Source organism: Myotis yumanensis, unplaced genomic scaffold, assembly GCF_028538775.1.
Source record: "Myotis yumanensis isolate MYYU_CA2020_CCGP unplaced genomic scaffold, mMyoYum1.0.hap1 SCAF_3, whole genome shotgun sequence".
In the NCBI taxonomy this organism is placed as follows: Eukaryota; Metazoa; Chordata; class Mammalia; order Chiroptera; family Vespertilionidae; genus Myotis; species Myotis yumanensis.
The window spans coordinates 183,229,925-183,248,216 of NW_027223754.1; the positions used below are offsets into that span (position 1 = coordinate 183,229,925).

Here is an 18,292-nt window from a genome sequence, read left to right on the forward strand (position 1 = left end):
TACTTAAACCACAAGAATCTCTTTTCCATAACCAAATAAAGACAAAAATAAGCAGAAAGTTCTATGAGAGGACCAGCTGTTTTGGCCTAGTGTAGTGATTCTCAACCTGTCGGTAGTGACCCCTTTGGCGGTCAAATGACCCTTTCACAGGGGTCGCCTGAAACCATCCTGCATATCAGATATTTACATTATGATTCATAACAGTAGCAACATTACAGTTATGAAGTAGCAACGAAAATAATTTTATGGTTGGGTCACAACATGAGGAACTGTATTTAAAGGGCCAGAAGGTTGAGAACCACTGGCCTAGTGGGTCAAGAAAGGTGAATAGAGGTGACCTTTTAATCATGTCTTGAGAGGCAGTAAAGGTAAGGTTATGGAAATGTGTTAGTGAGTCTTAAGGATTCAGGGGCATGCTGCTTCTGTGTACAACCTCCTACACGGATACAGGTAGCAAAAGGGCCGAGGTTGGAACCTTTCAGTCCCGAGGACAAAGTTAGAAAGATATGCTGGATATTTAATAACAGATTCAAGACTTCGAGTTCACGAGACAATAGTGAAGACTTACAGTTTAATTGGATTCAACAAACACTTATTGGGTACCTTAAGTGGTAGACTTGGCAAGGTTTTTTTTTTGCCTTATCAAAAATTGTGAGCAAAACACTGCAGATGTTAAGTGGTTTTAAGTCACAAATACTTAAATAATCCAAGTATATATTACTTCTACCTTGAGGAAAAAATATTTAAGCATTGCTCGACTCATTTCTAAATTCACTGCCTACTTTTTTGGTTTACCCGAAGTTCATTTCTAGTTGATCACATTTATACAACTTGGAAATGGAAGATGTGATGACCACTTTATAAAAAAATTAAATTACATTAGAAAAAGGGTGGATTATTGTATAATGCTAAATCAATTTTTAGAATCTCATAATGATACATTTGACCACTGTTATGGACTTAAAGTGTACCCCTCCAAAATTCTTATTGAAGCCCTGATACCCAGTATGATAGTACTTGGGAGATGGGGCCTTGAGAGGTAATTAGGTTTAGTTGCAGGCACAAAGTTAGGGCCCTCCATGATGGGATTAGTGTCCTTATAAGAAGAGGAAGAGAGACCAGAGCCTTTCTCTCCCATGTGAGGAGCCAATGAGAAGGCAGCCAGCAAGAGAAAGGGTCCTCAGCAGGAAGTGAATCTGCTAGCACCTTGATTTTGGTCTTCTTAGCATCAATAACTGTAATAAATAAATGTCTGTTGTTTGAGTCATCCAGTCCATGGAATTCTGTCGTAGGACCCCAGCTCACTAAGACAACAAGCAATTAATAGAAAAGTACCCTTTTATTGAGAGATAAGACAAGTGTATTTACAATATTCAATGGTTAGATCAGACAGTCTGACTGTGAGACTTTTTTAAAGCAGCAGTATTCCAGGAATTACAATTTATAAGGGGAAAAGAAAAACATTCCAAATAGGTTTCTGTTACAGAAAATACATTTGAACAATGACAGATACTTTTAAGGCTAAGTAGAATTACACCTTTTCCTCCATCTTTATAGCAATAATCTTTTCTTTTCTTTTTTTTTGTCATGAAGACAGAAGGCTATTTTTGGAAAGGAAAAATCAACATGGTTTAGAAAAACTGAAATAGTGGAGGACTAGTATGTTTAAAAATAGAGCCTCCTCAATGGTTCTGAATAAGAAACATACAATGCTGCCATGCAGTCCCAAACTCACATTTGAGATTAAACATGGTCTCCATAAAACTGAAAAACTGCTCCAGCCTCTCAATCTTACTAAGGACCAGTAGATTAATAAGTCCTTGACACGCTTCTGTCTGATAATGCTTTCTGAAATAAGATTGTTGAAAAGAGATCTCTGTTACTTTGCAAAGAACATTTTGGTAGAAATTCATGTCCACAAGAGAGTTAAATAATACAGATGTTCTTTACATTAACAGATACTATTTTGCCCTAAAAAGGTAGAATGATCTAGTCTTTGTAAATAGTATGGGTCAGTCAAAAATACATTTAACAGAGTCCTACAGGGAAACTTGTGTAAGTCAGTCCCCAAAATATATTTGACACTCTCCAAGTGAGGATTTTATTGTTTTGAAGAACATTAGACACACTACTAAGTCTCTTAATATTCCATGAACTATTGAGGTAGGAGTCTTATTTCATCAATATCATCTAGATTTCACAGATTATACCTTAAATCATACGCCAGTACCAAAAAGACAGTAATCCACAAGACTGAACCATCAGGTTATACACCAAGTCTGTCCTTCTTTAAATGAGCAAGGTTGGGAATTCTCTGTGCATCAAAAGATTTAACTTAAAAGTAACATAAAGGTGTAATACATTTTGTAGACATGTTTGTAACTAAACCCACAAATTTCAATTATGATTTCATGTATTAAAAAGCTTTACTGTTAAAAAAAAAAAAGTAAATAGTGCACTCATTAGTGGTAAAACAAATAGTACTATGGCTGCTGAAATGTGTTCCTATATCCACCACACAAGTTGCCACCGTGGAAAATTACTAATGAAGAAACAACCAGTTTCTTTCTGCCTGTCAAGCAGCAACGGTAGAAAAGAACAACACATCATTTTTTTAGTGTCATATTTTTAAGAAATAATAACCAGTTTAATTACAGTAAAACGGCCTCAGCATGTGAACTCAGATATTTTCTTTATGACTTAAGATGAAGAGTGATCATATGAAGCATACCTATTGATTTTTGTTATGAAAAAGCTGAAAATAAGGGGAAACTCAGCTTACATGAATAGCCCTTAAAAAATAGCTGTAAGTTGAACCTTTTAACATGTTATGTCTTAAAGTAAACATTACCAAGTTAGTTATTTTAGTTTGTAAAAAACATAATAAACCACTGCTAATTTTTTTTTTAAATAGAAGGAAAAAAAATCTACATCATGACAGGAAAATCCTTTTGGTTTGCAATTAATGTTTTAAATAACACCCTAGTCAATGAAACAAGCTACGTAACAGACTACTACATTGTCAAGAATGCTTTTTGTTAAATGCCTATATGTAACAAATGATACAAATACAGTCTTAAGACTCCCAAGAAGTAAGAGTATTTCCAGAGTGTGTTGCTGACCAAAGAAGTGCATAGTCAGCTATAATTTAGAAACTAAAAGCTAGTAAAGAATGACCTTTGCATATTCCAACAGAGAATATCTAGTTCATATTTTCATCTGGCTTTAAAATATTAAGACTCAGTCTTATCTTCACCATGTTTACCAAAAAAAGTGATCCATATATCAAAACTGGGTTTTCCTAGGTTTTAATACATTAAAATGACATGACATAATCCAATCTAACCCATGCATCACTTTCGAAGACACGGTGCAAATGGAAATATTTTTCCAGTTGCAATGGACATTTCTAAAAAGCAAATGCCTATGGGTGCCCCTGAATCTTCAAAATAAAAAAAAATAAAAAGGAATCAGGCACCATAGCTCTCTGAGGATAGTTGTGTTTCGCACATTGTGGAAAAAAATTAAAAATCGCCTTCAAGAGTTTCAGTATGCAATGTAACAGATTTCATCTCCTTCAGTTTGCTTGCTGTCTTCTTACATCACCTGATTAGAAGCCTGTTGTCACTGCTTCTTTGTTAACTGTTGTTGGTACTTTGTAGGTATACATTTTAAATGTCTGTAAAGAACATTACAAGCTATTTCATGTAATTTAATCTGTGCTGGATATTCTTCAAAAGATTTTATAAATAATACAATATTTTAAATGAGTCTTCAATGTACTGTTGTTATACCATATTGTTGCTTTCTCCAACTTTATCTACAAACTGCAAGAAGAAAAACAGACAAAAGAAAGCCTTCAGCATTATTAAATATTACATCAACATTTTAAATGTTAATTTAAAAACTCAGCTTTACAAGATTTGTGGAAATTTAAGGTATGACTGACAATGATTAATCCAGTACTACTCACCACCATCTTCTGACATGTAAATGTGTATAAAAAAATTTTTTTTTCTAAAAGTTATTTTTGCATGACATGCTATACATATGACTTTAAGGGTGCGACATGAGAAATACAACACAATGGGAAAAAAAAACTGGATAAAATGAAGTTAACACTGATAGCTTAAGAAAAAAATAAAAAATTAAAAAGCTGAAATGTCACAGCCAATCATTCATTAATGAACCCAATAAGATATTTCAACTGACCATGACTGTGGATCTCTTCTGGGCCTATGTAGTCTTTGAACAAACAGATTTAAGTCCATTAAGTACAATAATTAACAGCAGCTATTGACTAAAAATACTTTAAATGTGTAACTGGACTATGGACTGAAAGTGGCAATGACATTAAAAATAGATGTAAGGGTGCAAGCATAAATTTACAATTTTAATACATATACATGAAAGTGGTTATTTACTTTGGTTACTCCATCCCAAATATTAAACATTCCAGATGGTGATGCAAACAAATATTAAAGCAAAGTAATAGTGGAGATATTAAAAGTCATGCAACCATCAAATCTATAATACTATCAAGTCTAGCAATCATCTAATTCTTTCATTTCACTAATCATGTTTTTACTTAAATATTTTATTATAATGAAATAATATTAATAGGAAACATAACTTTTAGTATTGGGTGTCCATCTATGCAAATATCAAAGAATCCTTAAATTAAGGACATGAATAATTATTACAATTCTATAACTAGAAGTTTTAGTAATTCCAAAAGCCATGCTAAGTATAAACAGCATTGACTACTCGCAGTGGTTCTCAACCTTCCTAATGCCGTGACCCTTTAATACAGTTCCTCATGTTGTGGTGACCCCAAACCATAAAGTTATTTTCGTTGCTACTTCATAACTGTAATTTTGCTACTGTTATGAATCGTAATGAATATATCTGATATGCACGATGTATTTTCGTTGTTCACGACCCACAGGTTGAGAACCGCTGGTACTTTATGAGTTTGGAGATTAATGCCAATAAAATCAGGATATATCCCTGTAAACCTAGGTCCCAACACCTTTTTTTATGTTATTTTATATCATGGTAAATAAGTGACTGGTACTCTGAAACTAAAAGTTGCTCTGAAAGTACTCATAGATTCATTAGAATTTTAAGGTAAATTTAGTTGGTGAGAAAGCACAACATTCCCTCTTCAAAGGTAACTTCTAATATGTAGGTTGTGTGGGCTGCAAGTTTGACTCTACAATTGACTTGAGGATTAAAAAAAAAAATTGGCTTATAGTAGTACCTTTAGTTCTTTGAGAATTCAGTAAATGTTATGGCCTGTCTCTTTAGAAACATCTACAAAAATCTACAAACAAGTTTACACTCACACTGGAGAAACAGATTTGCTAAGAGTGTCCAACTCATAGAGAGCTGGGGACAGAATTTTATCATCTGACTTTCAGTATAACAGTGCTCCATTTAGTTGTCTTAATACACCTCATTTGGTGAGATGGTCTAAGAAAGAAAATATTCGTAAGAAATAATATCATTTTCATGTTATTGCTTCTAAAATTAGAGAGGACATAAAAGTTACCTGAAAAGTACCTTGAACTCTCAAAGTGAAAGGTAGCATAGCATATCAATCCGAGTTGTATTAAAAAATAGAGAACAGTATTAAAAAGGAATACAGTGAAACAAAATTTCAGGCTTTATAGATTTACCAATGACTATTTTCTCTGGTATTCATGGTTACCGTGATCTATGTGTTGCAACCAATTATATTGTAATAAAAACATCAATTAATCATGTTATCAATTACTCTAATTTCTGGAAGTAAAGAGCATTGAAGAGTATTTTGATGGTTTAAAGATTATATTTTTAAATACAGATTACTTACTGATCTAATGCCGGGTAAATTCAAGATAGATCCAAGAACTGGCACTCTTCTAATGAAGCCAACGACCACAGGAAAGAAGCCCCTAGGAGAAGAAAAAACAGTTCTCTGTACTTGTACGTTCTTTATTACCAAAATCAATTGCTAACTGAGTAAAAAGAACCTGTCAAAATTTGAATATTTTAGAGACTTTAAACTTCAGTTAACTTTTCTCCCAGGATTTGATTCCTTCCTTAATTATGTTCTTATAAAATTTTACATATATATGTATATATAGCATTACCACTATATCCTACTAGTTTCTTTACGTATTTTCTATATTAAAAATGAGATTCTCTAAAGCAGATTTGGCACTTAATTCATATTTACGTCTCCTGTGGGTAATATGGTGCCTGACAGATAGAAGACAAAATATATACATTCGCTGAACAAATTTTTAAACCAATCTTACTTAAAGGTATTTTCTTACATTATATTCTATTGTTTATTCACTTGGTAACTGGCATTTGTAAAATATTAATTGACCAAAATCTCCCATAGTATATATAGTATAAAATTTTCTAATATGTATAAGCACTAAAGAAATTGCCTTCAAGTGGCAGTAACTATGCAGTATCAGGTTCTACATATTAAAATGTTGGGTATATTTATATATCTATTTATCTATCACTTTTAGTTGATGCAAATAGCAAACATAAAGACAGTGCCTTAAAAGGCCAATAAAATTAATTTTATTAAATTAAAAATACTTTACAAGATAATTCATAGCTTTAAACAGGCAATTATTCACACCTGATAAAACATTTTATAGTTGATTAAATTACCTAAAAGTATAATAATAAAAGATTCAGTGTAAACAAGAATCCATATAAGAAAATTATAGTCTTCTTACTCATGCTGATACAACTATCTGGGTTTTGTAATTATTTGACATACTGTTTTATTGAAAGAAAACAAATAAAATGAGTGCCTTACCTGAACAAAAGAAAGAATCCATAAATTTCGAAGATCATACCTATCAAAGGCCAACCAACAAGGACTACAAATACGCCACCCAGGAAAAATCCTGTGGCTTTCATTTTATGTTTTTGGAAGAAGAATCTGAATGTTCTTTCTAAACCAATTACAAAAGCCAAGCCAGCCACAAATAAAACCTAAAGAAGAAAGAAAATGCAACACAGAAAAAGTAAGTAAGCACACTACATAAATTTGAAGGTCAAAGTTAAGTATTTAAAAAAAAGGAGCACATCTAGTTTTCACTGTGGCAACTGGGCAGAGAAAACTACAATGCACACCAAGAAGCAGAGAACTAAGGAGTGGGCTAAGCATGTGAACGCTGTAGTAGTACTGCACTCTTCTCAATCCTCCTCTAACTTGAGTAAATGGAGAAAAAGAGAAACAAGGAAAGATTAGAGATTACCAACCAGCATCTGCATCAGCAGTGGTTTTCCCAGGGTTAAGCTAGATGGAGATGGCTTAGTCAAACAGATGAGTGGCAAGACAAAAGAGGGAAGCTGCCTATAAATGTCACCTAAAGGTGCTCCTAGTTCTGCAAACTTCACCCTGGGCTATAGGCACTCCTGTAGATGGGAGAAATACTGACGTGGTGAAGGTGATAGAAGAAGAAACCATGCGAAGCTAGAATACCTGGTAGCAGCAGTAATAAAAATACATCTACGTGTTCTCAAATATACATATATTTTGCATGTTTTCAGACAGTGGACAAGAAATAGTGATCTATTAGAAAACGTGTTTTTCCCCAAGTTTTATTCCCAAATCCTTGTTTTTCTTCATTAACTTTCTTTAGTGAAAAATATTTCAATGGTTAAGCTTCATATTCTGAGATACCAATGCTGTTTACATTACTTATTTGTAACATCAATTTTGAATAATTTTGCTGTCCTTTATATTTACCAATTTGCAATTAAAAGCCCAATGGTAATATACACTTGTCAAAGATATTCAATGGGGGCTACCAAGTCATCTATTTTTAAAAAAATCTTTATTGTTGAGACTACTACAGATGCCCCCAAGTCATCTATTTTTAACTCCTATTTAGAGGCTGCCTTGACTTATTCTATTGCAGCAGTTCTCAACCTGTGGGTCGCGACGATTGGAAAACACATATAGCATATCAGATATTTACATTACGATTCATAACAGTAGCAAAATTACAGTTATGAAGTAGCAACGAAAATAATTTTATGGTTGGAGGTCATCACAACATGAGGAACTGTATTAAAGGGCCACGGCATTGGGAAGGTTGAGAACCACTGTTCTATTGTAAATCACATATCAAACACTTAACATAGTCATGGAATTAGAAAACCTCATTAAGTGTTTACCTTTTGTTTAAACAGAAAGCTAACGGGTTTCATTCCTGATGGAAACAGAGAATGTAAGAGAAATTTTTACATGAGTAGTAGTGAATTATTTCACCTAAATTCAATAGCAGGCAAGAATTCAGTTATAGCTAACTTTTTCTTATGAAGTTAGTTAAAATACATATTGAAAAACTCACATTTCCAATAGCCAGTAGTGCTTTGTCAAAAAAGAGAATCATTCCAAAGAACAGGAAAAACACTCCAAATCCTGTTAATCCCATTCCAATTTCTGCAATATAAGTTATATGGTTAAGGGTAGAGAAACATTATTCCATTAAAATCTCTGTAAACTAAGATAATTCTTCAGTTTTTCTTTTGGCTGATATAAGAAAAAAGGTCTCCAACATTGCAGATTAACTTTATAATGACATTCACTAAGATCTACAACAAATTAACATCAACAATTTCCTTGAAATTGAAAATATAAATGGAAATTTCTAATCTATATATATAAAAGCCTAAGTGACCGTTTGACCATTCAACCATTTGACTGGTAGCTATGATGTGCACTGACTACCAGGGGGCAGACGCTCAATGCCCAGGCATGGAAACATGCCGAGGGACCCCACTGGTGCACGAATCCATGCACCGGGCCTCTGGTTCTTACATAACAGACATTTCTTAAAAACACCATAATAGAGCAAGATAAATCAGAATTCTAAAACTTTGGTTATATATATCTTTTTCCCTTCCAAAAATCCCTTTGGCATCAGAATAAAAATATGGGTTTACTTTTGCTATTTATTTCTTATCATATTCTATAACTATTATTTATACAGATGATATCTGCAGTTTCTTCCTTTCCCTCTAAAATTAATTCCTTCTTTAACCCATTAGAAATTACTATAGTAGGTTAGTACAATATACTTCAATATAGTGGCAATAGGAAATATTTTGAGAATCAGGTAGCAGTCTCCTCAAAAGTTAAGTTTCAAAAGGTTAGATATCACTTTTAACTTCTTGGTGGCTTATTATGGACTTATCTTCTACAAACTTATCTAAACTATGAATCTATTCCCATATTTAATCTAGTCCTTAAATCACCTCTCCAAAGTTTAAAAGAACACTGTTTTATCTAATAAGAATGTTCTGTTTTTTTGTTCTTTCATTCAGAAACAAAGAATTGTTGATCAACTCCTAGATGCAGGCAACTGTTCTAAGTACTATCAGACCCAGTAAAAATTTATCTTCCTCTTATGCACTATCAAACCTTCATTCCTCTTGCCCATGTATGTCTTAAATGAACAAAGTGTACTGGTCTGTGTATAAAGCTAATAATTTTATTGCCTTTACATTCTCCAGGATTTATCTTTTATAGTTTGAAGAACAGACTTTCTAAGGTTACAGGTGTACTTTTCTGTTAATACTACAAAGCACAATCAATCCACTAAGTCACCTCCTTGATCATTTTAGTTTTGTTTTCAGGAAACAGTTACCAACCCTCATTTTACCTAGAAGCCCTACCTGCATAACATAATGAATTATGGCAGAAATACTTTTGGAAATAAAATTTTAAATACACTATTAATGATTTCTGATCTTAACCACTTTGCCTTGGCTCCAGAAAGGTAAAATCCAGGTCACAGCTACTTAAAAAAAATGTTAAGGCATGTAAAATGTTTTGATGAGTTTAAAATTTATATCAATACCTTTTTCTACATTTTCCACTTCCTCACTTTACAGTTAACTACTGCCTTCCATTAAGCTATCTTTTTCTCCCATAGTCTAAAAGGATTCAGAAGTATTCCACAGACACTAATATTTTATGAAAATTTGAGGCTGATACTTTCATGCTTAAGTGCTTTAAAAGAATTTACTAAGCCCTAGCCGGTTTGGCTCAGTGGATAGAGCGCGGGCCTGCAGACTGAAGGGTCCCAAGTTCAATTCCGGTCAAGGGCACGTACCCAGGTTGCAGGCTACTCCCAGAGCCTTGGTCTGGGCACATTCAGGTGGCAACCAATTGATGTGTTTCTCCCACATCGCTATTTCTCTCCGTTTTTCCCTCTCTCTTCCATTCTCTCTAAAAATCAATGGAAAAATATCCTCGGGTGAGGATGAAAAACAAACAAAAAAAGCAAATAAAAAATATTAAAAATATGATCTTAAAAAAATTTACCAAAATAACTGTTTAGATGGCAGAGATAATTTTCCAGAGGAAAATCTGGACATAAGAGCAAGTAAAATTTCATTAAGTAACTACTGACTAGTTAGGATTTAATCATTGGCAGCTGAGTTAAATGAAAATGACTAATTCCTATCTTTTCACAAATTATACTAATTACATCAAAATTGTGAGATGTTTGTTCAGAAAGGAAATTATATGGAAATACATCTATATGCATTGGGAATTTTAAAGAAGTAGCCATTATAAGGTGCTTTACATACCATACATAAATTAATCCTTTCAATACTATTGCAAGGTAGGTGTCATTAAATTCTTTTAGACAGGCCAGAAATTGAGATTTAGAGAACTGCCTTAATTTGCCTAAAGTCACACTTCTCCTTAAGCATTTGAACTCAGATATATTTGCATCCAAAGTTTATGTGCTTAACCATTATACCATACCGCTTCTCACAGTATTTTCAGGTTAAATATGTTTGGTTAGATGAAACTCAAGGTCATTAGAGTACTAGTACACCTAACTTCTGGGGGAATCGTCTTAAGTTGATTCAAGTTTAATATAATTAGCTTATCTAATATAACTAAGTAGGTGTTAGGAGAACTATTATAAATTGACTGCAGTTCTTGCCAGTGTGGCTCAATTGACTGAGCATATTCCTGCGCACCAAGAGGTCACCAGTTCGATTCCTTGTCAGGGTATTTACCAAGGTTGTGGGCTCAATCCATGTGCAGAAGGAGGCAGCTGATTGATGTTTCTCTCTCTCTAAAAATCAGTAAAATCATATTTTAAAAAAGAAATTGACTGCAGTGAAAAAGGACAATGTCTAAATATGGTTTTACGTTTAATGAAATGTTTGTACAATTACGTTGTAATTCCTTTAAGAAATTGTGAGACAAAAAGTAGCACCGGCCCCAAGTTTCATATGGGCAACCAGAGACTCACAGAGATTTGTAACTCACCCTTGACCACGGAATCAGCAAGTGTGTATGTGGGGGAAGGTGCAGGGGTGGGGAATGGCAGTTGGTGGTGGTGGTGTGCCATCAGGCCGGGAACTCAAATCCAGTCCATAATACTCCACAGTTTGAACAACTATAACATGGAAATCAAAACATTCCTACCACTTTATCTAATGTAGTCAAGCAGATCTTTGTAATCTTTTCCAAAACTGGCACTAGTATGATGTTGCCAAGTATTCCCTGATCTAAAGGGGTCAAAAGCCTCAAACTGGCCGCACTGTGCCTTTTTCTCATCTTCCCTGTGCCTGTGCATTCATATGCCCACTGTTTATTAAACCCCTACACAGAGCTGCCCGCTCACCACCTGAATCAGACCCAGTAAAGTAAGTTTATCTTCCTCCTAGGCACTATCAAACCTTCATTCCTCTTGCCCATGTATGTGTTTAATGAACAATCTGATAAAAGCAACCTAATAAAATGAATTTGTCTAAAATAAACAGCTTATTGTAGAAATTTTATAGGAAAAGATATGCTTAATTCAATGGCAATTACTGTTAGCATTTTGGTATCTGATTTAAACATTTTAAAGCAGCACTTTCTTTCTATGCCTTTTTAAAAATAGAAAATGTCAGAATAAAGAACACAAGTGAATTATCAACTGAACTGAACTCAAATGAATATCATGGTGGAATTTCAGGCTATCCTATATAATAAAAGGCTAATATGCAAATAGACCAAATGGCAGAACAACCCATCACTATGATGTGCGCTGACCACCAGGGGGCGCTCCCGGAACATGGTGGGCATCGGCAGCAGAGCGCAGAACATGGTGGGCATCGGCAGCGGCGGGATGGTGGAACAGGTGAGTGGAGGTGCCAGACCAAGGTGGGGCGCCTGTCACTGTCATTGGGGCAAGCCTCTGGTGGTTACTGAAAATTATTTGCTCCTGCGAGTCGTGGTCCTGCCTGGCACTTGCACCTGCTTTTGGTGCCGACCCTGCTCCCACCCGCTGATGGCACTGGAGCTGCCGCTTGCAGTCACTGCTGGTGCCGGCCCTGCTCACACCTGCAGCTGGCACCCGGGCTGTCAGTGGGTGCGAGCAGCAGCTGCCAGCCCCAATAGCCCCTGAGGGCTCCTCCACCTCCTGCTGCTTCTGAGGGGCGATTGGGGCAGCAGCCGCTGCTTGCACCCACTGACTGCGCCAACCCACTTGCACCCACTGCTGGCGCCAGCCCCAATTGCTCCGCGCTGTCAGTGGGTGCGACTGGGGCTGGTGCTGTCAGCACGTGGGAGGGGCTGCCAGTAGACAGGGGACCGGGGCTGTGGCAGGAGGGGCTGGGCGGGGGCGCGGAGGATGGGCCGAGACCTGCCCCTGTGCCCACCGCAGCTTTGTGGCCCACAGTTTCTTTCAAGGTGCACGAATTCGTGCACTGGGCCCCTAGTGTGACATAATAAAGTGAAGATTTACTGGCAGCAAGGGAACTGCTCCACTCTGCCCCATTTGATAAATATTGTATTTTTGGGGGGGAAAGGAGGATGCTATTATAGGATCCCTTAAAACAGTCCTGAATTGTTTTTTGCCTTTTTAAAAAGTTTTTATTGATTTTTTAGAGATCAGTAGTTGGTCACCCTCTCCCAGAATCAGAAGCCCAGAAAAATCTTGGCAAATCACTTGAATGATGGCCAATTCCTGCAGTTAAACACACATACAAGCACCATTTGAAGTCCAAAGAGCTTTTGGTTCATTAATCATTTTGTGTTCCAATCCACTGTGCTATCCAAAACATTTGGCAGAAGAGCAGCAAAGAGCATAATATCATCTTCCTCATCAATTTAATGAAGTGAGGACAATGTTTACCATCCTGCCCATATTCCAACCCAACTCTCTTGTTCTGGTTTTTGGAAGGATGTAAATCAGGCACTTTTCATTATGTCTTCAACATAAGAGAATGGCTATGCACAGGATAAATAATTCACATTTTTATCTAGGTAATAATCATGGACTCAGATAGGAGTAATAATACTGCTTCATAGTTAGATAGGAAAGCTACGTAGAGTTTAAGTACTTCCTCCAAATAATCAGAGTTAGAAATAAATTCTAGCAATTTATGTATATAATTCTGCTAATTTCCTTGGGCAACCTAATTTTAATTTTGGGTTTTAATCAAGAGGAACAGGGCACTGTGTTTCATAAAGAAAATAGGCTTTGAATATCCTACAAAATTTCTCCAAAAAATGAATGATTCTGTAAGATAAATATCTATTTTACTGTTGAAACTACTTTTGCTACGGGAGAATTTCATCATTCTAAGATCTCAAAGTTTATATCGTCTTTTATATGCTAGTAGGGTACAGTACAACGAACAAAGTTTTTAAGCCAGCAGAGCTGGGATCAAGTCTTGTTTCTGTAACTTTACTTATGACCATACATTAAATTTCTTTTTTCTCCTTTAATTCATAAAAAAAGATATACTCCTCTCTATCTTATAAGGCTCTTATAAGAATTAAGTGTAATGATTTATATGAAAGCAGATATTGCTAGTTTTTATTATAACAGTTGTTTTTTTTAAAGAACTATATTTAGGTTTTCTCTGATCAGAACAGATGAGGCCAAATGACTAAAATGAGCACTCTTCCTGGACAGGACAGGTGGCCCTAAGGTGAAGACTGGTCCAATCTCAGGAAGGAAGAGAGCCTGACTGGGGCGCAGGACCTTAGGAGCTCTGTCAAGTTCAAGTCGGCTGTGGCGTGAAACCAAACCTTAATACTCCACTTTAAAACAGGCACTTAAAATGAAGTATTATTTTCATTTCAACAGACTGTTTAGTTCTTAAAATCTTGAAAATCCAAGTACATTAACCAGAGTAAGAAATAAAAGGCGTGGCTGATAAAGCAAAATGAGACAAAAAGACGATCTCAACCATCCAAAAACAGGTAGCACAGGGTTGGGCAGATCATGTAAATAAAAATGATTAAGATTGGTAAAAAGTAGAAAAGTGGCGATGTTATATTGAAAGAAAAAGGAACACACAGCCATGCCAACCTCAGAGACAACACAGACCTGAAGAACTCCGAGGCAGGCAGAAAGAGATGCTAAAAATGATCAAACCAGCCACAAAGCACAATATACAATATTAACAAAAGAAATCCTTTAATGAACGCAAAGTGACACTTGACTATTGTGGAAGCATTGAGCTGGTAGAAAAGTGAAGTCATTTCAAGGGATTTTTGGAAGGTTGTTTCCATTGCTGGCAAAGGCACATATTCGAATAGATTTTGGGTGTGGGCATATTTTCGAAAAGAGCCTACAATAGGTGGCATTAAAAATTCCGCCTCCCAGACAACCAGCCGGTAACTTGTAGAGGACCCCACGCCAGTCAAGTCCAGAAACGTCCTCGAGAGTGGGCCGCGGACGCCGCACAGTAAACTTTCTCTGGCGGCGGACGATCCCCGGGAACAAAGCGCCCATCTCCCTGGGGGCGAGAGAGCCGCGCGGGCCGGACCCCCGGCGAGGGCTCCCCCTCTCCCGGCCCGGGCGCCTCCCCACACCCCCCTGCCTCTCCTCCCAGGCCAGGTCCGCCCCCGCAAGCCCAGCCCTCGCCCCTCCACCGCAGCCCAGCAGGTTCCCACAGCCCCAACTCAGGTTCGCTGGCCGCCGCTCCCGATGCGGAGCTTCATTCATTTACCCGCACCGGGGGGTGGGGGAAACGGGAGGGAGAGCCCCCGCCCCCGCCCCAGCTAAGGGTCTGTGGGGCTCAAGGCAGGGACCCCGGGGCAGGCGCTTACTCTGGGTGTCCGTTAAGGAGATCATGGCTGCTGGCGTCCTTGCTGGGGTGAGGACAGCACCTCGAGGAGCCCGGGGCGTGAAGCAAAGACGCGAGTCTGAAGCCGGGAAGCAACCCAAGAGACAGCCGCCACGTCTTCCGGAAACACGCAGCCATCCCCATCCCAGCTTGGAGGCGGCTTCCGATTGGCTCAATCCGCTCCCGATATCAACCAATGATGTGGAGGCTTGTTCGGTGACGCGAGGGAGGCCACGCCCCTTGGCCAATTAGAGAAGGGTCTGACTTGCCATTGGTGGACCGGGCCGACCCGGAAGGGTGGATGCTCGCGGCTGGAGTGCGGAGAAAGCCGGGTGGCGGGAACTTTTTACGGGTGAGCCACGCGTGGTTCTGAGTCCGGGGCGCTTTGGGGTCGGAGGCTGGGGAGGTCTGGAAGGCCCGGGGGCGGGGTTCCTGAACGGCTTCTCCGGTTACGTTTTGAAAGGGCTGGTTTTCTCTCTTCCTGCCTGAAGGCGAGGCCGGTCTGTTAGGGGTCGCTGCCTTCCACATTGGCAGGGGAACCCAGGCCCTTAGGACACGTTCGTTTGATCTCCAGCCTTTTGCATGCAGCAAGCTTGGTCACCAAAGCCTGTTGATTGGAAGCCATCGTTTATTGGGAACACCGTTGGGAGGGTATTATTATATTATTGTATTATTATATTGCTGCTGTCTGTAAACGCAGGTGGCGGGGGAAGGGGGATGGATGTGTGTCTGATTTAACCTGTGGCACCTCAGTGGCATTTCCTCCAGCACCGATGACTGGGTGTGACACGGTGAGAGATTTCCTGTGGGTGCTCTCAAAAATTCAGAAACATCAGAAGCGAAACCGATGAGTCATGGAAGTAGTGAAAGCTTGCTGTTGACCAAAAAAACAGTTCGCTAACCGGGAGCACTCCAACCAAAACATGTAATGAGGCTCAGGGGTGTGTTGTTAAAACAGCTGATATAGTGAGAAGGTAGTGGCTGCTTATCTTCACAGTGATTGGGTATAGAATTAACATTTTGTAAATTGATAGGGAATTTGGTTAGTGTTTACCCCATATCAACCTTAGGAAACGGTTTAAGTTTTACTCACATTTCCAGAGGCTAAATGAGGAATGACCCAGGTTAAGTTAGTTATACAAAGTAAGCTCAGTTAAGCTTTGCTTATGTGACCAAACTGGTTTTTTGTTGTTTTTTTTTTTAATGCTCAGGTAGTTTTCAAGGCTGGACTTCGTTTGTTTTTACATTGCCTAGCTATACTTCTGACAGACCTGCTGTAGCTCATTAATTTCTGACCATATTAAGGTATCTTTTAATATTAAATCACATCATTTGGAGAAGGAATTTATGAGTTTTTTTTGACAGTATAATCAAAGAAGTAATTTAAAACTGTGTGTGTGTGTGTGTGTGTGTGTGTTATAGAATGTATTCTTTCCTAAGAGTGGAGATAGTTTCTGCTTTCAATCTCTGCAAACTTGAGCCTGAACTACATGCAAGGTACTTTGCTAGGCTATGTGAATACAAAGGGAAGAGACTCAACCCCTGCCCTGCGGGAAAACCTTGCACTCTAGGGAAGGAGAATTATGTTTCCACAAGAGCTGATTATATAGATAAAGAATTAAAAGTCTTTGGTTTACCCTCCTACTTCAAACAGGTTATATTCCAAACTCAGCAAGGCAAAGAGGATCCTGCCTATCTTCCCAGCCTAGTGGTGGTTTCAGAATTCTGTGTTAGGAAGGGCATAAGGTCAGCATTCTGGTTAAGGTAGAGTCATGCTGAAGTAATCTTCAGGGAACATTCTAAGTTACTTTTAGAAAATCTTGGTTGTCCATATCAGAGTTAGGAGAGGTGTTCGTGGGATTATGGGCAGCCTAAAGTTCCTACTCTCAAGCCGCATCTCCTTCCACTTGCTCATATGTGCTCTTTCTTTCGTTTTAGTCATTTATAGGTATTTAGAGGTTCTTAATACAAACCATGTGTTTTTATTTTTCTTACTTCTGAGCTTTTCAGGTTCTCTTCTGAAATTTATGAACTCCCCACCCCACCATAGAATGCCAAATCCTTTTTTAAGATTCAGCCTAAATTGTAAGTCTTTAAAGCAAGTATTCAGTAAAATGTTAAACGATTAATTTGGGTATTTATGTTGGTAGATTTTGCTTAACCTGGGACATTTGAATCTATCCAACTTGTTATTTATAAGATAGGTTCTATCCCAATTTTACAAGTAGGGAAAGAAGCTGAGAGGAACAGGGTGTGTAATTTTGCTAAAATCACACAGTGGTTTAGTACTAACTGTTAAACCTCAAATATTTGCTCTTTTTTGTTATATCACTTTGTATCTGGTGATTCTTGTTGTTTTATTTACCTTGTACTTATTATACTAGAGGCCTGGTGCATGAAGTTTGTGCGGGGAGCAGGCCTAAGTCATAAGCCAGACATCCTTAGTGCTGCAGCAGAGGCAGGAGCGGCTCCCACCACCGCCACCGCCACTGTGCTTGCCAGCCATGAGCCTGGCTTCTGGCTGAGTGCACTGACCACCAGTGGGCAGCTCCTGCATTGAGCGTCTGCCCCCTGGTGGTCAGTGCACGTCATAGTGACCAGTCGTTTCACCATTTGGTCGATTTTGTATATTAGCCTTTTATTATATAGGATGTTTATGTGACTTTGGACACTTCTGCAAAAAATAGACAATTTTACATAAAAATTAGTAAGAACCATGTAGTTCTTTTTTAAAGGGTCCTTATGTAAGTATTACTTTCTAACATTTTTTTGGGCTTAGTCATGTCAAAATATCATTGATTGAGCATAATCAATAGTACAGTTTTAAAAAAATGTTGCTATTATTTTTCTTTCATTTTTAGAAAGAAATTTGGATCTCTAATTCAGTGTTGGAATGGCATCTGTTTCAGGTTAGTGGAAATAATTACATTTTTTTTTCCATTCTGTTCTGTTTCTACTCGTATGTTCTTTGAAAAAAATATTTGCTTTTCTCTGTACCTTCACCTCAACTTTGCTGTGAACTTTAAACTGCTCTAAAAGTCTTAATAAAAATAAATAAATACAATAAATTTAAAATATATTTGTTTTAAAAATTCTGATTATAACCCAGGCCCGTTAGAAGAACAGTGTCCCGATATGCCAAGGTTGTGGGTTCATCCCTGGTCAGGGCACA

At 37.6% G+C, this 18,292-nt stretch overlaps 2 protein-coding genes across 3 annotated transcripts in view; one reads left to right on the top strand and one right to left on the bottom strand.

Annotated features, from left to right (window-relative positions):
* Nucleotides 1-1,320: 1,320 nt before the first annotated feature.
* Nucleotides 1,321-15,247, bottom strand: GOLT1B (golgi transport 1B). 2 transcript variants are annotated; one of them, XM_070410595.1, is made up of 6 exons: nucleotides 15,104-15,247; nucleotides 8,376-8,467; nucleotides 6,830-7,008; nucleotides 5,858-5,939; nucleotides 4,213-4,245; nucleotides 1,321-3,827 (listed from the first exon to the last, which is right to left on the bottom strand). In XM_070410595.1, the coding sequence occupies exons 1-5, from the start codon at nucleotides 15,126-15,128 to the stop codon at nucleotides 4,237-4,239; spliced, it is 387 nt and encodes a 128-aa protein (XP_070266696.1). In that variant the 5' UTR covers nucleotides 15,129-15,247; the 3' UTR covers nucleotides 1,321-3,827; nucleotides 4,213-4,236. The 2 variants fall into 2 exon arrangements, with proteins under 2 accessions (XP_070266696.1, XP_070266695.1); XM_070410594.1 differs by lacking the exon at nucleotides 4,213-4,245.
* A 153-nt stretch (nucleotides 15,248-15,400) lies between these two features.
* Nucleotides 15,401-18,292, top strand: part of RECQL (RecQ like helicase) — a 30,504-nt gene continuing 27,612 nt past the window's right edge. The window contains exons 1-2 of the mRNA XM_070410601.1: nucleotides 15,401-15,472; nucleotides 17,982-18,029. Coding sequence (XP_070266702.1) covers nucleotides 18,014-18,029 — 16 coding nt within the window. The 5' untranslated portion in view covers nucleotides 15,401-15,472; nucleotides 17,982-18,013. The remainder of the gene's footprint in view (nucleotides 15,473-17,981; nucleotides 18,030-18,292) is intronic.

Excerpts from the sequence above, each read along its gene's own strand:
- GOLT1B (XM_070410594.1), bottom strand. The coding sequence starts at position 15,128 with ATGATCTCCTTAACGGACACCCAGA. Across the intron at positions 7,009-8,375 it reads CACTACTGGCTATTGGAAAT|GTTTTATTTGTGGCTGGCTT; the intron begins GTGAGTTTTTCA and ends TTTCTTCTTTAG. Across the intron at positions 3,828-5,857 it reads ATTTACCCGGCATTAGATCA|TTTGTAGATAAAGTTGGAGA; the intron begins GTAAGTAATCTG and ends TTCTTCTTGCAG.